We start from the raw sequence: 19,105 nt of genomic DNA on the forward strand, positions 1-19,105 counted from the left end.
AAATTGAAATACCACAGAACGCTTTTACTATTTGTTCATGGGTATTCTTTTTACTCAGTAATTATCATGCAGCTTTGTTTTTCATGAAATGCCTTGTTAAAAATATGTTATTGTAAAGACGAAGCTGATAGATTACTGCAGCAATAAAGTAGACTTCAAGATTGACATGTTATCATCTCTTGCATTTATTCTACTTTCCACTCATATTAAATAACTTTACATTTAAAATAAATAATTGCTGCCCACCACAAGATTACATCTTGCTTTCCTCAGAGGCTGTAGCAAAAAGTGAATTCTGGAAACACTGATGTGGACGGTGGCAACCTGCTATCATGCTGAGAGTATGTTCTGGCTGCTTCTTGAGAAGCAGTGCCTAACTCAATAGGGCAAGACATAAGATTTGAATAAATCTGAGGAAATATTCGAGAACGCAAAATTTCATTTCCCAGTTCTGACACAGAAAAGGACAAACTTCCCGTAGTTATTCATCCCCCCCCATTTATTCCAATAAGAAATACAGAGAAATTTGTAAACTTTATTCGCAACGCAAAAGTTGAGATGAATAAAGCAGCTGGCAGTGGCACCTTGCCTCAGAGTCTGAGTTATAAAAATACTGGTGAGCACAATTCACTGTATTTCATTTGGGGAATGATGAAGAGAGTCTTTTTTATAATTAAAAAACTTCACACTTCCAAGTCATTTATCACAATACGGTCTGGAGTTCCGGAAATGTTCTGTCAGGGGTGATTTGGGTAGTTTTGGACTTGACATTTGATAGAAGTTGGGTAACCGAATATCGTAGTGGTATGTTTTCCCTGTATATACTCTGTCATTCAAGGCATAGAGTTTATCTGCAATGTCACTTCCAATTAAAACTGAAAACAGGCGGGAGATGTAACGATGCTGAGCGAAGAGCAAATATAATTTCTTTCTCCTCCAAGACACATATCGACAATCAGTCTCTGCTGTGAGGGTCACCTACGAAAACGTAAGACCACAGAGAAGACAAAGATTAGGAAGCAAGACAAGTTCTGCCACTTCTTTTTTGCCCCAGTTTTAAATAAATTTCACTGGCTGATTTTTTAGGTTAAAAAAGTTCACTGACCCACAATATATGGTAAAAACAGAGAAAAACTACTATATATATTTATACTACATATATATGTACATATATATATATATGCACATATAATTTATAATGCAAACAATCACAATGTTGTGCCCATTTCCAATTTAACTATTTTAAAACCTGCCTTTTACTAAAGTGAGAGCTACCTGATGTGAAAAACTAATAAAGTTGGCTAATGGTTAGAGAAGTATTTCCAAGTCAGCCCCCCAAACTGCAGACATTTAACTCTAATTGTTTCTACAGTACAAAGCACAATGTGTTTACCTATTCTGCATATGTATATGATTTTATATTTGTATACACACATGTATGTTGCATGTATTAATCAATACACCATAATAGGTAGAATCCATTGAAATGATTACCTTTCAAAAGTACCAGACACAGTAGCAGAGTAGTGACAGTAAGGTTGCCACTTTTTTTCTCTTTTCTTTTCTGCTGGAGAATAACTGAAATCTATTAGCATTTAAAATTTTAAGCATCACTTACTTTGTAATAAGGGCAGACTTTTAAATTCTTGGTGTTTTTCTAAACCGTCAAAATGGCAGTGTTTACAGTCAAATCTCAATTAATCATATTTTAATCCCCATATATGCAGTTAAGCAGAAGAAAATTTAAGAATATCTATCATAGACTCCTTTCTGTCATATACAATGCCCATTCTTCTTTGTGTCACTGGACCTGTACAGGGACAGTCATCAGCAAGGGTCAAACAGAACTGGGAAGTCGTGTATCCTGCAAAGTACATTCCAGAGTTGGGTATAAATTATTGCTCTGTCACCTGCTGTTTTGTTTGTTTGCCTATTTTTAAACAAACGTTGTTTGGGAGAGGCAGTGTTCACTGTGGGGCCCAGTTATCCCTTACCTGAAAAATGCCTTCCTCTGTGGGTCTCAGGGAGTCCCACTCGGGAGAATCCAGGAACTGAAAGGGGAAAATGTAATGCAGAAATTCGCCATCAACGGTCACTCGAATCCTACCCAAACACAAAGAACATCACTTATGAGAGAAGGAGAAAGCAAGCACATGATTGGGGGCAAGTGCAGAGTGCAGTATTTCAAATCTCTCATAACCTTTTTGCCTTTTAAAATTTCGTAGGATGAATCTTAAACTCATGCATGCTAGTAAGTGACAAAATCTGTAAGATTCATGGACTGATATTCCTCACACAGTTAGGATTCTGGAATATTGGTGAAATTCATCAGAAACTATGTCACGGTGTACCTTGATGACATGGGCCCATCTGTGTGCATACGTTATACTTCCAGAAAAAGTTTCAATGCGCTCAGTCAGATTTTACATTTAGTAGAACACTGAAGAACATAAAGGAGTACTACTGTAAATGCCTCTGTAAACTAAATGTTTACACTTCTTAAAGACATGAATCATCACATTATTGTTTCCTCCCCCAAACTTTGTTTTCAAAATTTACATACAAATATAAATATAACATATATGTGTGTGTGTATATATATATGTATGTATATATATACATATATATATACACACACACATATATATATACACACATATATATATGTATATATATACATACATATATATATACGTATATATATACATACATATATATGGTGCACCCCCTGCTTGTAAAAAGTGGACAATTCTATAATTCTCCGAAAAACATCGATCATTATAAACCTTAAATGTTCTGTATTACCTAAAAGAGCACCCTATCAGAGACTATTTAAAGTACTTTGCATGCCAACATAAGTATTCTGTTCATTCAAGCTGGCATCATCCTCTTCCTGACCCTCTGTGATTACCTTGGAAACAAACAGCACATGCAGACAAACCCATTTGTTCATCTTATTTCTAAGAAGAAATATTAAGGCTCTAGATTATATCCTGCTTCAAGTAAATAACAGCATGCACTCTAAATGCCTACGTATGTGTCATGGGGTTTCTCGTACCTCCCCGTGCCACATATTATCCTCTGTTGAGATGGAAAAGTGCAGCAGAAAGAAACACCAGCTAGTAACTAACAGAGGAAATAACTGAGATAGAGCAAGCAGCAAGAGTACAAACCTTCCCGAAACAAGAAGGGAGAGCTTATCAATGGAGGTTTTCCCCTGCATGGCGTAACAGTGTTCCTTTTCCAAAGTAACCACTTCAGAGCTCAGAGCAATTGTTCTGAAGACAGGCAAAGAGGTCCCCAGAGGCTGGAAAAGGGAGCTGTACAATAGCTGGAATTCGCGAGAAAAAGTTATGCTGCGAACTTGATAGGCAATGTGGACAAACTGCATGAAGCAGATGACGAACAGTACAAAATTCCAGGAAAATATGTCGGCTGCACAGACGTCGACCCAAGCCCAGACGGCAGAGCAGAGAAAACCCAAACCCAGCAAACTGAAGACGTAAAGGAGCCCAAAGAATCCACTGCCACCCATGAAACCTACTACAAATAAAATACTGGCGAGATGATAAATGGCTCCTTCGGCCTCTTCCTTCCAGGTGCTGCAGATTGGGTGCTCATCTATTAGGTTCTTCCATAAGCTTGAATTTCTTTCCATGGCGGTACTACTGTCTGGTTCACTTTTCCGTTGACGTCGAATGATATTGAAGCAAGTAATTAAGTCCTTCACTTTTCCATCATCAGAGTTTCGCAAAGTCTTTAGAAAACCCGCGAAAGCCTGGGCAATGGAGTTGTAGTGATTAAGGGTTTTGTGTGTATGGATCTTGAGAAACTAAAAATCCCATGCTAGCTTCTTTAAGTTCGTTTGGGCTCCTGATTTAGATCTAGTCCACAAATGTTTTGTGGTTTCCTGGACAAGAAAAAAGGAAGGATCTAATTACACAAAAATCGAGAGGTATATTTAATGAATCACCAGCATTCAAACTGACACCCTATTTTCTGTGAAGTTGGACTATTTTAAGCATGAATGCTGTCAAATGTTAAGTTTCTAGGATATAAAATTTATATATTTAGGGTTATGCTTAATAATAATAATAACAAATTATTTACAGAATTTTAGTATTTGTTAGAATTAGCTACCCACATATTTTCCTAGGAAACTAGGTGCTATAATCAACTAGTCTTCATAATAATAGCTCGGTGTACCTCAGAATCACTTATGACAGTGACTAAAAATACAGATTCTAGGCTGTTTCCAGGCATATTGAGTCAGAATCTCTGAGGGTGAGGCCTATGTGTTGGTATTTTGACAATGCCCCCCACATGATTTTGATGTATCAACCCATGGCATTTCATGGACCACCCTTTGAGGGATAACTGTTTGACAATGTTATTTTCTCTTTACAAATGAAGAATTCAAGGCTCAGAGAGGTCAAGTAATTTATCCCAGGTCGCACAGTGGTTGGGGTAGAGCAGAACTTCAGCACATAAGCCTGTATGCTGGATCCAAACATGTGGCCTCTCATGAAAGATATTTTAAGTTAGGCACTGTAAGGAGCCCTGATAAAACAATAAACATAAGAAACACATGATTAGGTGTTGGATTTTAAGAGCATAATAGTAGACTATGAATATGTTTAATGAGTTAGATAAAAAATATTTGAGAAATGTAAATTCAGTTCTACTTTACTGTGTTAGAGCCTGTCTCAGGTCAAAGGTTGCGTCCATGTAACTAAATAAATATTAAAATTCCTGCTACTTACACATTTATTTACCAGATGGTCAAAAAATGTTACCGACTTGTTCCTCTGCGCATATATTCTCTACCCTTTGAGCCATATGGTAAGAATGCTAATGTGTGATCTGAGTCAGGAGGGATTTAACCAGGATGATGGAGCTGTAGGATGTGCATCATTTACCACCAGGTTTCTTAACAATAAATAGTTTCGGTGTGAAGCCTCCATTGGATTGAATTTTTAAGTCATAATAACATTCAGAAGCCTTGAACTTGAGTGCTATATTTAGTGTTTTTATTTTGGGGCTAGATTATCTCCAGAACACCTGTTAATGAAGTATCAGATAGCACAGATCTTGTCTCGTAGGAAAAAACAAAACAAAACACATAGACGTGAAAATGACTTAGCTGAAGTAAAAAAGGGAACCGTAAGTATGATCACCAACAGGACTGGAGATAGAAATAAAGGAGCCGCTGTTGTTGGTTTTTCATCTTGGACAGTGATTCTTTTCTCAGCAAATAACGACTTTAAGAACACTGCCAGGTGAATCATTACAAAAAGAAAAACCAACAAAACAACAAACCTATAACTTACGCTGTTATTTTTACTTAAGCTACTTTCCAAGGCACTTTAAACATCCCGTGGCCCCTAATTACTGCCTCCCCCTGTCATTCTGTGAGATGATGAGGTTCGGGGCAGACCAGCACCCTGAACATGTTTAATTTCTCCTCTTTAAACACAACACAAAATTATATATACTACTGGATATTCACAACAAAGAAAACAAATTTTTAAACACAATGAGCAGTGAGAACGGCAAAATACCAGACTGCAAATGTCAGTCTCCCTGCTGTTTTACTTTTAAAATGAGGGTGTTTTAAATTAATCAGTTCCTCAGGATACCAAACGTAGCCACTAAAGCCAATGTTAAAAAGCACTGCTGGCAGGGCTCTGAACTTCGGCTTGAACTTCCTTAAAAATTTATAACCCTCAACAAAAATGTTAAAATGATGCTAATAGAAAAAGGCCATGCAAAACCCTTGTGGCAATTCCGAAAGGAGCTTATGGGAATCTTGTGCCCTGAAGACCCTGACTTGGAGAGATAGATTGGGCCACCTGCATTCCAGGACCGTGACCCATTATGATCACAAGCACCGCGCTTCCGGCCCTTTCCAGTGGCTCCTGTTTCTAAAAGCTGCTACCAAACCATCCTCCTATCCTTGACACTGTATCGCTCAACTCAGAGTGCTGACTTGCCCTGATTAAATTACTCCACACCCAGCCTTTCTCCACATGGTGTTTTTATTCAGTCACCAACACAGATGTATTTTATTAGAAGAGAAAGAACTGACAGGGGCAGGTGACGGGCATGAGTGTTCCTCTGACATGTGCCAGCAGTACTATAGGAACGCCGAACATGATTCATCAACCAGCTGCCTGCTTGAAAGGCCTGAAGGCCTTAAGTCATGTTTTTGGGTAAATAAACGCCGAAATGCCAGAGGGGCAAGATGGATTTCTCAGGCAAAAAAAGCCCATCTTCCCTGCAAAAGAAGCTAGCGCACAGACATACAAAATGATGGAGGCAACATTAAGTGCAAATAAACACAGCAATTCCAACCTGCCACTTTTCTACTCTTTAAATCGTATGGCCCTGAGTTATAAAGGAATAAGGAAATTTAATGGAAGGTACAAGGGTGCTACCTGAAATGTGACATAAGCTTGGTGCCAAATGATTAAGACTAGCTCAGAAATTGCACGTATCTGTTCAGAACTCGTACATTTATTATCTCATTGCATCACACTTGTTGCCACGAGAGAAGCAGAATCTAAATCATCATGCCCTGCTTACAAATGGAAAAAGCAGGCCACAGGATTGTCTGAGTAACTGGCTTCAGGCAAAAGAGGCAGTAAGTCACAGCAGCAAGGGAAAAGACCCTCTCCACTCAGCTCCCTGCGCTCTCCACCAGGAAGTGCAGCCTTTTAAGGCTGTGATCCTGACATGAATGTGTTGGGAGACAGTGGGATATTCCGTCAGGACGGGTTTGCCAGGAAAATAATAATTCTAACAGTGAATATTTAAGATCTTCCGTATCCACTCGCACTGCTCAATCCATAATGTTTAGGGTAGAGCCAGGGAAATAGACATGGAAAGCCGCTCATGAAATAATTTGCTCTATTATTCAACATTGACTGACCGCCTCTCCTAGACTCTGAAATTCTTAAGGGGCAAAGACAAATGGTTTTGTATTTCTGATTCCTGGCATGCAATGAATGTTGATTGAATATGCTGGTTTCAAGGTGCAAGGACTCTGCCTTCTCCGTTCCTACTCTCTATCCAATTTAATGAATGTTGTAACATCTTCTGCCACCCAGGGGAAAAGAAGCAGGGAATATTTCAACATCCAAGACAGTTCAGTACAGAATCACTAAGGAATTGGGACACTACTTATTTAAATGTCTGGCACAGCTCCAGATTCATAGGGGAATCCTTTCGTCTTCCTACAAATTGAGTTCCTTTAGAGCAGCTGAATACTTAATCTGATTAAAAACAACAACTCTCATAGCTAGTGGTATTGAGTTAGTGTTGGTTGCTAGGCAACTCAGAAGATAAAAATTCCATCAATATTCTACCAATTAATTGGAAGAGGTCCTAACTTTGGCATGTGTTTCATATGCAAAATCATAATTTACTTAAAGCTGGTTTTCTCTACTTCTCCTCAAGGAGGTACATTTACTCAGGACTTATGTGCCAGACATACTTAAAAACTATCTCATTTAATCTTCACAACAGGGGCGCCTGGGTGGCGCAGTCGGTTAAGCGTCCGACTTCAGCCAGGTCACGATCTCGCGGTCTGGGAGTTCGAGCCCCGCGTCAGGCTCTGGGCTGATGGCTCAGAGCCTGGAGCCTGTTTCCGATTCTGTGTCTCCCTCTCTCTCTGCCCCTCCCCCGTTCATGCTCTGTCTCTCTCTGTCCCAAAAATAAATAAACGTTGAAAAAAAATTAAAAAAAAAAATCTTCACAACAAGCCCATAAGAAAGGTATTATATCTCAATCTTACAGATGAGGAAATTAAGACTTAGAGAAGGTAAGTAAATTGTTCAAGGTCACACTGCTAATATTGGTACTAAAATTCCACCCAGTTCTGCCTGATTCTGAAGCTCACAGTCTACACCACATTTATTATTCTGCTTCCACAGCACCAGGATTTAGAAAACATAGGCATTAGTTTCCTCCTTGCCACCTAGGTGAACCCAGGCATGTTTATTCATTAGTAAAACAGAGGTAATACCACCTATTCTGTCTACTCTGACGGGTTTTAGAAGATTCAAATGAGAAAATCTATCTTAAAACTTCGTGGCAAATTTAAAAATAATATAGACATGGAATCACTGTACTTGTTGCTTATATTTTACAGAGCTGAGCCATTCGCAGAATATAGTTTTTAAAAACTTTCTTTCACCCAGAGGATTACAATTGAAGACAGACATACAAATGTTACTTTTGGCTGCTACCCAACTTTACATTTTAAATTCTAAATTTACTCATTCCTGCGGGGGTGATCTCTTATTCTTCTCTGTGTCCTGACCTCCTACTGCTGGTAGATGTAGTCCCATAACCAGCCCACCCTTGAGTCTTTACTCTCCCATGGCCAAGAGGCCAGTCTCTGGAAGCCAACAATAATCTTCTACCTATGATTAGTGTTTCGGGCTTCCCAGCAGGTATCCTCAAACCACTTACATCAGAATCACCTGGGTGGCCTGGTAGACTATCCCTTCCCTGGCCCCATGCCAGAATCACTGAGCTGGGAAGGACCTGGAAATACACCTTTCTAATAAGCTCCCAGTTGATTATTATGCACACTAAAGTTTATTCTACATTCTACCTTTATTCTACATTGTTCCTGAATGATTTCTGAATTATTCTTGCTTGTTTGCAGGACCTCAGCTTTGTTCATTCCTGGCTGTGCTTCTATGCTGATTACTCTGTGTGTTTTTGATCCCTCACTGTCTGCCCAGGGTGGTAGTACTGGTGTTAGGGCACCATTCTGTGTCTAGTGTGTTCAGTTAGCATTATTACTTAAAAGAAAGGTTCTAGTCTTAGCCGTGCCCCTAAATAGCTGTGTGACTGTAATCTTTCTAGACCTGTTTCCTCATTGGTAAAATGAAAGAGTTGGACAAAATAATGTGAGGTCCCTTTTAGCTCTAAAATAACATGACTCTAGATGATAAGGAATGGGAGACTTTTTCTAGCATGAGTTAAAATACAGAGCTGAGTGGTAGAACTGAATTAAGACTGTAGATCTTAACACCAGGGTTGTGAGAGGGGCCCCACTCTCAAATTGCTTACTTAATTACTTACAGCCTGTGCTGGGGCCCAGGCACTGGCATTTTCTGATGTACAACCAGGGTGAAGAACTATCAAGGGGGTTGAATGAGAGACACCAGAACATTCTGTGGAGCAAAGGATCTAATTTTAATTTGCTGTAAAGGCACATTTTCTCCTTCTGTGTTCTCATTTGCATGCTTTGCTCAGGTGAGGAGGCATTTTCCTTCCTCAGCACTCATCATTCCAAGAGGGCTCCAGGCTGGTGGATATTCTGCAGTAGCCTTTCCTTAACAGGGTGGCCTGAAGTGCACCTTCTAGCTCTGAATGTTTATGGCCTTTATTACCTGTCAGCATGGTTTCCATCACATGTTATATTGACCATTATATGTATTTCCTTTTTAAAGCATCATAATTTGTTTATTCTTTTAGTCGGGGTACATATTCAAGTAATTTTCTAAAAGAAGTAAACATAGTATTTTATTTTATTTATTTATTTATTTATTTTGAGAGAGAGTGTGTGCACGCTAGCACGGGCAGGAGAGGGGCAGAGGAAGAGGGAGAGAGAATCCTAAGCAGGCTGTGCGTTGACAAGGCACAGCTTGAACTCACAAACTGAGACAACATGACCTAAGCTGAAATCAAGAGTTGGATGGACACTTAACTGGCTACCCAGACACCCCAAACATTTTAAAATATCAGCTTTAATGTTTGGTTATTTTATGTGTGTGTGTGTATGTATGTATGTGTATATACATATATATAGAAATATATGTGGAATTTCCCTCTGTCTAGAACACAGCGAGTCCTCAATAAATGTTCATGGACTGATAAGGACAAAAAATGCTTGGGTATAAAAGCCGTGTTCGGAATACAGTTTTGGAACAAACAGGAAGCCCAGGTGAGATCTAACCAATACCTGAATCAATGATTTATTTGTTAGACTAGAAAGAAAGGAAAGCATGTATTATACTATGAGGAAGAAGTGACAGGAAGAAGTGTTTCTATTGAGATAGAGGAACAAAGAAGGATTGAAGACCCTTTGGAATTGTAAGAGATCCCAAAGTTCAGAAAGAAATTAGAGGAAAGGGGAACACGGTTTTATCCTCAAGTAACCTAATACTCTTGGTCTAGCAACATAGTTCACAGCAGAAGATAAGGGGGAAGATGGAAGGATCTTTAGCAGTTACTATTACGCAGAACAATGCTTAAGAAATACTGGGGTTGGCAAGATTATCTAGAAAGTGAGTGCAGAGAGAATTGAGAGTTGAAATTAAATGCCCATGATCAGAGGGCTTAGAACTCTAGAGGTGTGCTGTCCAATATGGTAGCTGTTAGCCACACGTGGCTGGTCTGAATTGAAATGTGTCATACACATGGATTTCAAAGCCTTAGAGCAAAGATAAAGAATATGTCATTAATAACTTTGATCTTGATTATATGCTGAAATGATAATGTTTTAGAAATGGTCGGTTAAATAAAATATCAAAGTTAATTTCGCCCTTGTCTTATTTTTCAATGTTGCTACTAGAAAATTTAATATTGTGGGATGCCTGTGTGGCTCAGTTGGTTAAGCATCCCACTATTGATTTTGGCTCATTTCACGATCTCATGGTTTGTGGGTATGAGACCCGCACTGGACTCTGTGCTGACAGCGAGGAGCCTGCTTGGGATTCTCTCTCCCTCTCTCTCTGCCCCTCTCCTGCTTGTGTGCATGCATTCTCTATCCCCATCTCTCAAAATAAGTAAACACACAAACAAACAAATAAATAAATAATACAATTTTTTGAAAAAGAAAATTTTAAATTACATATGTGGTTCACATTATATTTCTCTTGGACAGTGCTGGTCTAGAGCCTCTCACATAACAGAGAAAGGAAATGAAAAAGATTTGGCATGACACCGTGCAAACAGTGCATATGTATAATGTATAATATAAGTGCATAAATATGGAAGAATTATCTAAGATTAAGAACAGAGTTGATATAAATGTAAATGATATTGGCTACAATATTCATATGCTACAGTCATCAGATGTTATCCATGGCATAGATATCACCATCTGGTTTCTGCCTACATAGGTGGCCAACCCCACTATAGCTCTTGGCCTCTTTATCCTACCAAGGAAGTCGCTACTTTTTCCTCTTGCCAAGCAATTCTATCACAGTTTTATTTTTCGCTGGAAATCTCAGACAGATAATCTCCTAAATTTCATAGTGGAGACTGAATTGTGGCCTTCTGGATTTCATAGGGTCCATACCAGCCTTTGCTTTCATATAACATATGAGTTTCTTCATGCACCATTAGGCTCCTTACGCTAGAGTATGCCTTTGACCTTCCATACCAATGAGAGGTTGGCTTCTCTTGAGACTTGAGAAAATTAGAAAACATCCCTACAGTCTATGCTGGACTTCTCTGCTTCTCACGTCTTATCTAAAGTCCATTGATTAACTCCATCTGTGTCTGATTTCTCACGTTATCACATAGGCAGAATTGTAAGATGGCACTCAAGATTCCTATCTCATTGGTGCACACATGCTATAATCCTTTATCCTTGAGTGTGGCAGAACCTATGAATGAGATGGGACAGATGCTTTCTTGATTAGATAACATGATACAGTAAATGATGCTGGAATAGTCACCTGCGATTATATTAAGTTACATAAGACTGTAGAACAGGAGAGGGACTGAAAATTAGAGATACATGTTCCTACTGGCCTGGAAGAAAGCAAACACCGTGTTGTGAACTGCTTATGGGAGCAACAAGACAAGGGATGGTTGGCAGGCTCTGTAAGCTGAAAGAAGTCCCCAACTAACAGTTACCAAGAAAATGGGTATGTCAGTCTTACAACTGCAAGGGGCTTAATTCTGCCAACCATCTGAAAAGCTTGGAAGAGGACCCCAGACTCTAAAGGGGAGTGCAGTGTGCCTGAAACCCGGGTTGTAGGCTTTCAATGCCCTGAGCAGAGGATCCAGTTCAGCCATGCCTGGACTCCTGATCCACAAAAACTGTGTGATATTGAGCGCCCAGGGTAGCTCAGCTGGTTAAGCATCCGACTTTGGCTCAGGTCATGATCTTGCAGTTTGTGGGTTCGAGCCCTGCATCAGGCTCTGTGCTGACAGCTCAGAGCCTGGAGCCTACTTCGGATTCTGTCTCTCTCTCTCTCTGCCCGTCTCCCACTCACACTGTCTCTCTCTGTATCTCAAAAATAACATTAAAAAAATTAAAAAACAATAAAATAAAATCTAAAAAAAATCCAACCCAAACTGTGTGATAATGGATTTGTGGTGTTTTCAGCCGCTAGTTTGTGGTACTTTGTTACGAAACAGTAGAAAAAAAAAAACAAAAAAAAACCCCCACACACACAATTATGAGTACTCACTATGTACAAGGCTTTTCATTAATCTAATAATCTACATTTTAGATGGAGTTGGAATACAGATCAATGGAGCAGAAGACACTCAATCCTGGCTAGATTTAAGTCTGGACAATCAGATAAGAACAGTAATACTTTTAAAGAATAGGGTGTGGAAAACAAGACACTGAGAGATGCCCTGGGAATTACATTTATTCACTGTGGTTCCCAGGACTATATTATAGGTTCTCCCTTCATGGAATCAGATAGCCCCAACACTATAAAGCCTCTGGTCACATGGGCAATTTCCAGAATCATTATGTCATTCGTTCACAACCTCTAGAATTCCTGGAATACCACGCTTCCTTGGGTGACTTCCAGCTTCGTCAGTTCTTGGTCAACTTGAGCCATACATATGGACTTGATGTCTACAGACAGGGCAAATACTTGAGGTCTCAGACACATCTGGAGAGTCACACTCAAAAGACAGACTACACTCAGAGAGCTCTGTAATTCTTCTAATTGTGTGACTCCGTCAAGTTCAGAGGAGTTGAGCAATGGGAAATTAATGCAGTATCTAGTTGCCATCTCCTTTAACCTCATTTACTGCTATTACTACTACTATCACCAGCATCTAACAGTTAACCGAACACTTACTATGTGCCAGACACATTTCTAAGAATTTTAAAATATTATGAATATTATAACTTAAAATATTAAAATATTTAAAATATTAAAATATTATGAATATTATGAATTCCCACGACTTTTTGAAGTGTACAGCTTTATTGTTCCCATTTTACTGATGAGAAAACTGAGGTACAGGGAAGTTAAGTAAGTTGCCTAAGGATACACAAGTGATGCAGCTCAGATTCACTCCCAGGCAGACATGCAAATAACGCAACCATTTGCCCTTTTAGCCACTGTGACACACTGCTTCATGTACAGTTTGGAGTCTAAGTATCTGGACTTACTGGAACAAATCAAACATTCTTGGTTTCTCCCTTCTGTTCTAGATTCAATGAACTTACATATCTTCTTAAGAAATTACAATTTTTGAGCAACACAGATGGATGGGAAGGTGGGTCCTATGTTGAATCACTGTGTCCTATAACTGTTGATTTGAAGAAACAACAGTAAACCGATTCTTCTCACGTATGTCATTTGGTCCCTTGTAATAAACAATCCCCGGGGCGCCTGGGTGGCTCCGTCAGTTAAGCATCCGACTCTTGATATCAGCTCAGGTCATGATTTCTTGGTTTGTGAGATCAAGCCCTGCACCGAGATCCGTGCTGACAGGACACAGCCTGCTTGGGATTCTCTCTCCCCTCTCTCTCTGCCCCTCCCCCCACTCTCACACACACGCTCTGTTTCTCAAAATAAACATTAAAACAACAACAACAACAACAATCTCCATGCTCTGCTTCAAGCTCTTCTGACTTCTCCACAGGCTAGAAATGGCATGAGCAGGCCATCCCTTTCTGAGCAGCTGCTACCAAGTCAGGCAGAAGTTCACCGGAGATTCCTGATGAAAACACAAGACAAGCCGGACCCATGGATCCATGAAACAGTCTCCCCTTGATATGAATCAAAGGTAGACACTTCCCCTTCCCTTTCTTCCAAGTGACTTATATGCAACAAATGAACTCACTTTTCTTATGTTTATTTAGTTCAGGTCCTCATGTTTCTTCCTGGCAAACATGCCTATCAAGTTCATGTGACCTAGCTAAATGGCTATGGTCATTTTTTTCTGGCTAAATAAGCAGGTGGACCACACACCAGGGTCAGTGATGTTTGAAACCAAACCACCCACTACTCGTGCGAAAAGGAGCACGTGTGCAGGGTATGGTGATTTCCTTTCAAGGTGTTTACATGGAGACAGGAGCTTTCTCTTTGACTGTGGGAGACTGTTCCCTGTTTGGTCCTGAATCCACATGCTCCTTAATCTTTCCATTTCTTCTCTTTCTTTCAGCCTTGTTATTGGCTTTGTAATACTTGAAGTTATTCCAACCATAGAGGTCGGCACTGTCGACATTGCGGCACTGCCTGTGGATAAGCAATGTGGATTATTCCCTTATTTCTGCTGCTCAGGAAATATACAAATTCTCTTGATTCTTTCAGAATGTTTGATTATTTCAAGTTTCTCTTCAATATTGAAACTTTCCTTTTGCATGCACTATTTGACATTATGAATCAAGAGGCTTAGACATTCTTGGTATGCTAAAGTAGTGTTTTTTTTTTAATTTTTTTTAACGTTTATTCATTTTTGAGAGATAGAGACAGAGTGCGAGTGCGGGAGGGGCAGAGAGAGAGGGAGACACAGAATCCGAAGCAGGCTCCAGGCTCTGAACGGTCAGCACAGGGCCCGACGCGGGGCTCAAACCCACGAACTGTGAGATCATGACCTGAGCCGAAGTCAGATGCTTAACCAACTGAGCCACCCAGGCGCTCCAAGGAATGTGTTTTTATACAGAAAAGTTCACAGGTGCAAAGGAATAGCAAAACACAGGATAATGTGTGGTGAACCAAGGTAGCTGCTAGATGTTTCAGGTATATGTGTATTTGTGTTTCGTGTACTCCTACCTAGCTTAGGTCAACTGGCTATAGCTTAATGCATCCACCTGGTATTCTGGCTGAGTAAATGATGCATGAGCAAGCACAAAATGTGTGCTATGCTCACATTGTTCCCTGTGATTTCAACTGCATTGGCATTGATGCTTATTTTCAAAACAAACATAATTGTGTCATCAACTTTCAAATGGCCAGGAAAATATTAGGAATATGCAATAATTCAATAAATCCCTGCCCTCCCGGAGCTTGCATTTTAGTGAAATTCAAATGTTGCTACAATTTAAGCCTACTCTAAATTATGAGATCTATCTTAAATAGCTAAAAATATCTCTGATATGCAAATAAACTTAGGCTACTTAAAACTCATTTAAAGTCAGTTGATGCATACTAAATTTTTAAATAAATACTGTACTACATTTTAGGAGATCGTCTAAAGTCTTAAAAATCAAATGCAAACAAGCTTGTTTTTTAGAATATCCACCAAAGATTGAAAACAAACAAACAGGCAAACAAACCCTAGAACATTGTTATGTGTCCCTGGAGTAGCACGTAACACATTAATACATATGTATTAATTAATACATGATCGATATCCTTCTATTTGTATAAATGAAAATAAAGACATAGAACCATCTTAATGTCAAAGATGATGATTTCTGGATGGTGGGATACTACTTTACTTTTGTCTTTGTATATATCTGGATTGTCTTCATTCTTTATAATAATTTCATAAAACAATAAGGTGATTTTGTATTAATTTGAAAATTTTTAAATACAAAAATCCCAAATAATTAAAACCCAGGAACCCAACAACCAGAAGTAAAAAACATCACTGTCTTTTAACAAATCTTTTTTATAATAAAAAAAATTTCACAAAAAACTGAAGATCACCATGACTATTCTCAGGTACCATTCTCCACCCACTCACTCCTTATATATAATTGTGTTTACCCTTCCAGTCCATGCAAAATAATTTTAAAATTGCAATTTATTTTTTTTTTTTTAATTTTTTTTTCAACGTTTATTTATTTTTGGGACAGAGAGAGACAGAGCGTGAACGGGGGAGGGGCAGAGAGAGAGGGAGACACAGAATCGGAAACAGGCTCCAGGCTCCAAGCCATCAGCCCAGAGCCCGACGCAGGGCTCGAACTCACGGACCGCGAGATCGTGACCTGGCTGAAGTCGGACGCTTAACCGACTGCGCCACCCAGGCGCCCCTAAAATTGCAATTTAAAATGAAATGCAAGATTAGAAATGTATTTTATGTGTTTTTCCCAGATCCATACTTAAATTTTTTTTCTGATGAATAATTTTAAACATATATAAAAACAGAGAAAATACTATATAATAAATCTCAATACACCCATTACTCAGATTCAACAATTATCAAGATTTTGCTACAGAGTTTTTGAAATTAAAAGCAAAAACTGTAACTACTGTTTCATACTATAGTTTGCTCAGTCCATAAACACAACACCTACTGAGGGAGACAGGGAAAATGATGATTAATTGTGCTCATACTATGTGCCAGGCACTTTAAGGAGTCACAAAAACTGTGCAACTTTAGTAGCTGTATCAGCATTGCTGGGAGTGAAAAATGAGGCTCAGAGCAATGAAGATTTTTGCATAGGCTCAACCAGTTGATTGTCCTTCTAGAACCCATTTCATGGTGTGTGTAAGAGTCACCAGAGATTATGATTCTGTTGAAGAACACAAAATGAGAATATCTCACTTTGGGTCTGTGTGAATCAATCCCTGTATTCTTTGGGTTGGAGGAGGATCCAGCATTGATGCAGGGGCTTTAAGTCAGCAACTTTTGGTTTTTTATTTAATTTTTAAAAATACCTGTTAAAACTTTTACTTTAAGACATTTTCCTATAACTACTTAGATAAAAGAGAGAAACATTTCCCCCTTTCCTTTAAAAAGTCAAATTAATGATTCAATATACTCTTGTAAACTCTTACTCTCTATAGCTCATAATCACTGTTGACCAACAACCACAATTGGGAAAAACAATTTCAACTGCAATTTGCAGGCTTGCAGATCTATCATGGAGATTTCCAAAGCAGTTTTGAAACTTCTTGCCTGCCATGTTGCTTACGTGTTGTTACACTCATACATTACAGCAAACACTTCATAACCATCCCAACCATTCTTGAGCTTGATTGACTATTTTAAGATAAGCAGATGTGAATGCTCCAGTGGGTCAATGCTATTAGTCAGTGTTGCCATAAGAAGCATAAGAGTTTGGTTTTCCATGACACATTTTTATTTAATGGCATGGAATGTCACCGTTTAGAAGCACAGGATGCACAATGATTCAGCTATTTTGAGACACTGTGGAGACTGCAGAAACTCAAGTATCCAGTGCCTCCCAGTTTATGTGTATAAAATTTTAGGACAGAAAACTGTCTTACTCTAGATTGCGATTTGTATTTGTATCCTAAACTCTCCAGTTTTGAAGGAAGGAAGCCTTAAAGATCATCTGGGATCAGCCAGACCTCTTCATTTTGCACATGTGGAGAGAGAGCCAATTTCTGTTTTATTTATGTCTTCTTTCATGTAGTCCTTGTTTGGTTTTTTTTTGCCACAAAGAACAATGCCACGTTACTGCAGTGTACTGTCACACAAGGGACATGAGCATGCACCAGTCCCTGGTAACAGAAAAGAAAACAGCCACCACCAAACCTTAATATAAGCAGAGACCAAGAATTTTTCAAGGCTGCCATAAGATGCAATTGCTCTGTCCAAGCTTACAAATTCAAAATACCTAACTACAAGAGTTAGAATAAAAAGTCTGGAAGGGAGACTTCCCATTCTTGCCGCTGACTAAATAAAAGCAAATTATGTTCAAAAGTGGGCTTCTAATTCTACTTTTCCATTTATTATTCACATGTAGAACTTTGTCACTTTTTGCAAATGTCTTCTGGCTAAAACAAAAAAAAAAAATTTTTTTTTTTTTTTTGCCATAGTCCCATTACTGTGCCTTTAATCTTTTTCTAAAATACAGACCCTCAAAATGTATTATACCTCTGTAAACGACCTTGGTGGTGGAGTAATTTAGTGGTTTTGTTACCCCCCCCTCCTTTTTTTTCTTTTCTTTTTTCTTTCTTTCTTTTTTTTTTTTTTTTTTTGCAAGGAGAATCCCCAAATAGAGAAAACAGGTCAGCGTGACCTTTGATGAGGCAGCTTTCCAGTGTTCCCAATTCAGTGTGAAAACACTGACCCTAGTTGGGCCCTTTGCAGACGAGGGACAGGAACTCCCTACCGCTGCACGACGTCCCCAAGGTGAAGCCTAAGACGGTCAGGGATCCCCTTGGACCAGCTTTTCTCCCTCGGAAATGCGGTCTCTTTCCTTGGGCTCCAAGGTGCCTGGGGCAAGAGTGGGACCAACAGAAGATCCGGGGCAGAGACTCGCCCCCAGGGCAGACGACAGGAGTTCCCAGCGGCCGGCGCGCGCGGAGCCCGCAGCAGCGGACCCTCAGCCGGCGGAGCTGCGAGCGGCGCCGCCCGAACTCCCGGGCTCGAATTGGCTTGAGCGGGGCCGGGCGCGGAGGGGCGGCGCGGAACACAGCGCGGCGAAGCAAAAGCGCTCCCGGGGGTCGGCGGCCACACAGCCCACACCCCGGGGCGGGGCCGGGGTGGAAGCCGCGCCAGCAAAGTTGCAGCGAAGCGCGAAAGGTGCGATGGTGCGGACAGCTCCCGGGAGGCGGCAGCCTACGCGCCCCGTGGCTCCCCTCCTTACCTTTCCTTCCCCGGCCCTGCGCCGAGCTCCGGCCTTGCGCCCTCAGAAGTTTCCCAGCCGAGCACGCTGGGCCCGGCTGGCCGGCGCCGAAGCCCCGAGCGCCCGGCTGGCGCGCTCCTCGCCGCCCACCCGGCCGCCGCCGCCCGCCCCGCGCCGGGACGCACAGTGACCGCAGCCCATTCCGGTGCGGCGCGGCGGCGCGGGCGGGGGCCGGGCACGGGCGCGCGCCCCGGGGCGCAGGGGGAGGGCGAGGGCGGGGGCGGGGGCGGCGGCGGCCGGCGCGCTGGGGCCGGGGCGCCCGAGCTTCCCGGGAGCAGGCGGCGCGGCCACCAGCTTGTAGGACTGCCGATAGACCGGGCGGCCGCTGCGGAC

The 19,105-nt window shown here is 40.6% G+C and overlaps 1 protein-coding gene across 1 annotated transcript; it reads right to left on the reverse strand.

Annotated features, from left to right (window-relative positions):
• Positions 1 to 281: 281 nt before the first annotated feature.
• On the reverse strand, positions 282 to 18,839 carry POPDC3 (popeye domain containing 3). Its single transcript, XM_047859329.1, has 4 exons — positions 18,734 to 18,839; positions 3,174 to 3,910; positions 1,995 to 2,103; positions 282 to 978 (listed from the first exon to the last, which is right to left on the reverse strand). The coding sequence occupies exons 2-4, from the start codon at positions 3,656 to 3,658 to the stop codon at positions 697 to 699; spliced, it is 876 nt and encodes a 291-aa protein (XP_047715285.1). The 5' UTR covers positions 3,659 to 3,910; positions 18,734 to 18,839; the 3' UTR covers positions 282 to 696.
• Positions 18,840 to 19,105: the final 266 nt, after the last annotated feature.

This window comes from Prionailurus viverrinus, chromosome B2 (genome assembly GCF_022837055.1).
Source record: "Prionailurus viverrinus isolate Anna chromosome B2, UM_Priviv_1.0, whole genome shotgun sequence".
NCBI classification, from domain to species: Eukaryota; Metazoa; Chordata; class Mammalia; order Carnivora; family Felidae; genus Prionailurus; species Prionailurus viverrinus.

Excerpts from the sequence above, each read along its gene's own strand:
- POPDC3 (XM_047859329.1), bottom strand. The coding sequence starts at position 3,658 with ATGGAAAGAAATTCAAGCTTATGGAAGAACCTAATAGATGAGCACCCA. Across the intron at positions 2,104-3,173 it reads TCCCTTCTTGTTTCGGGAAG|GATTCGAGTGACCGTTGATG; the intron begins GTTTGTACTCTT and ends GTGTTTGGGTAG. Across the intron at positions 979-1,994 it reads CAGAGGAAGGCATTTTTCAG|GTGACCCTCACAGCAGAGAC; the intron begins GTAAGGGATAAC and ends ACGTTTTCGTAG.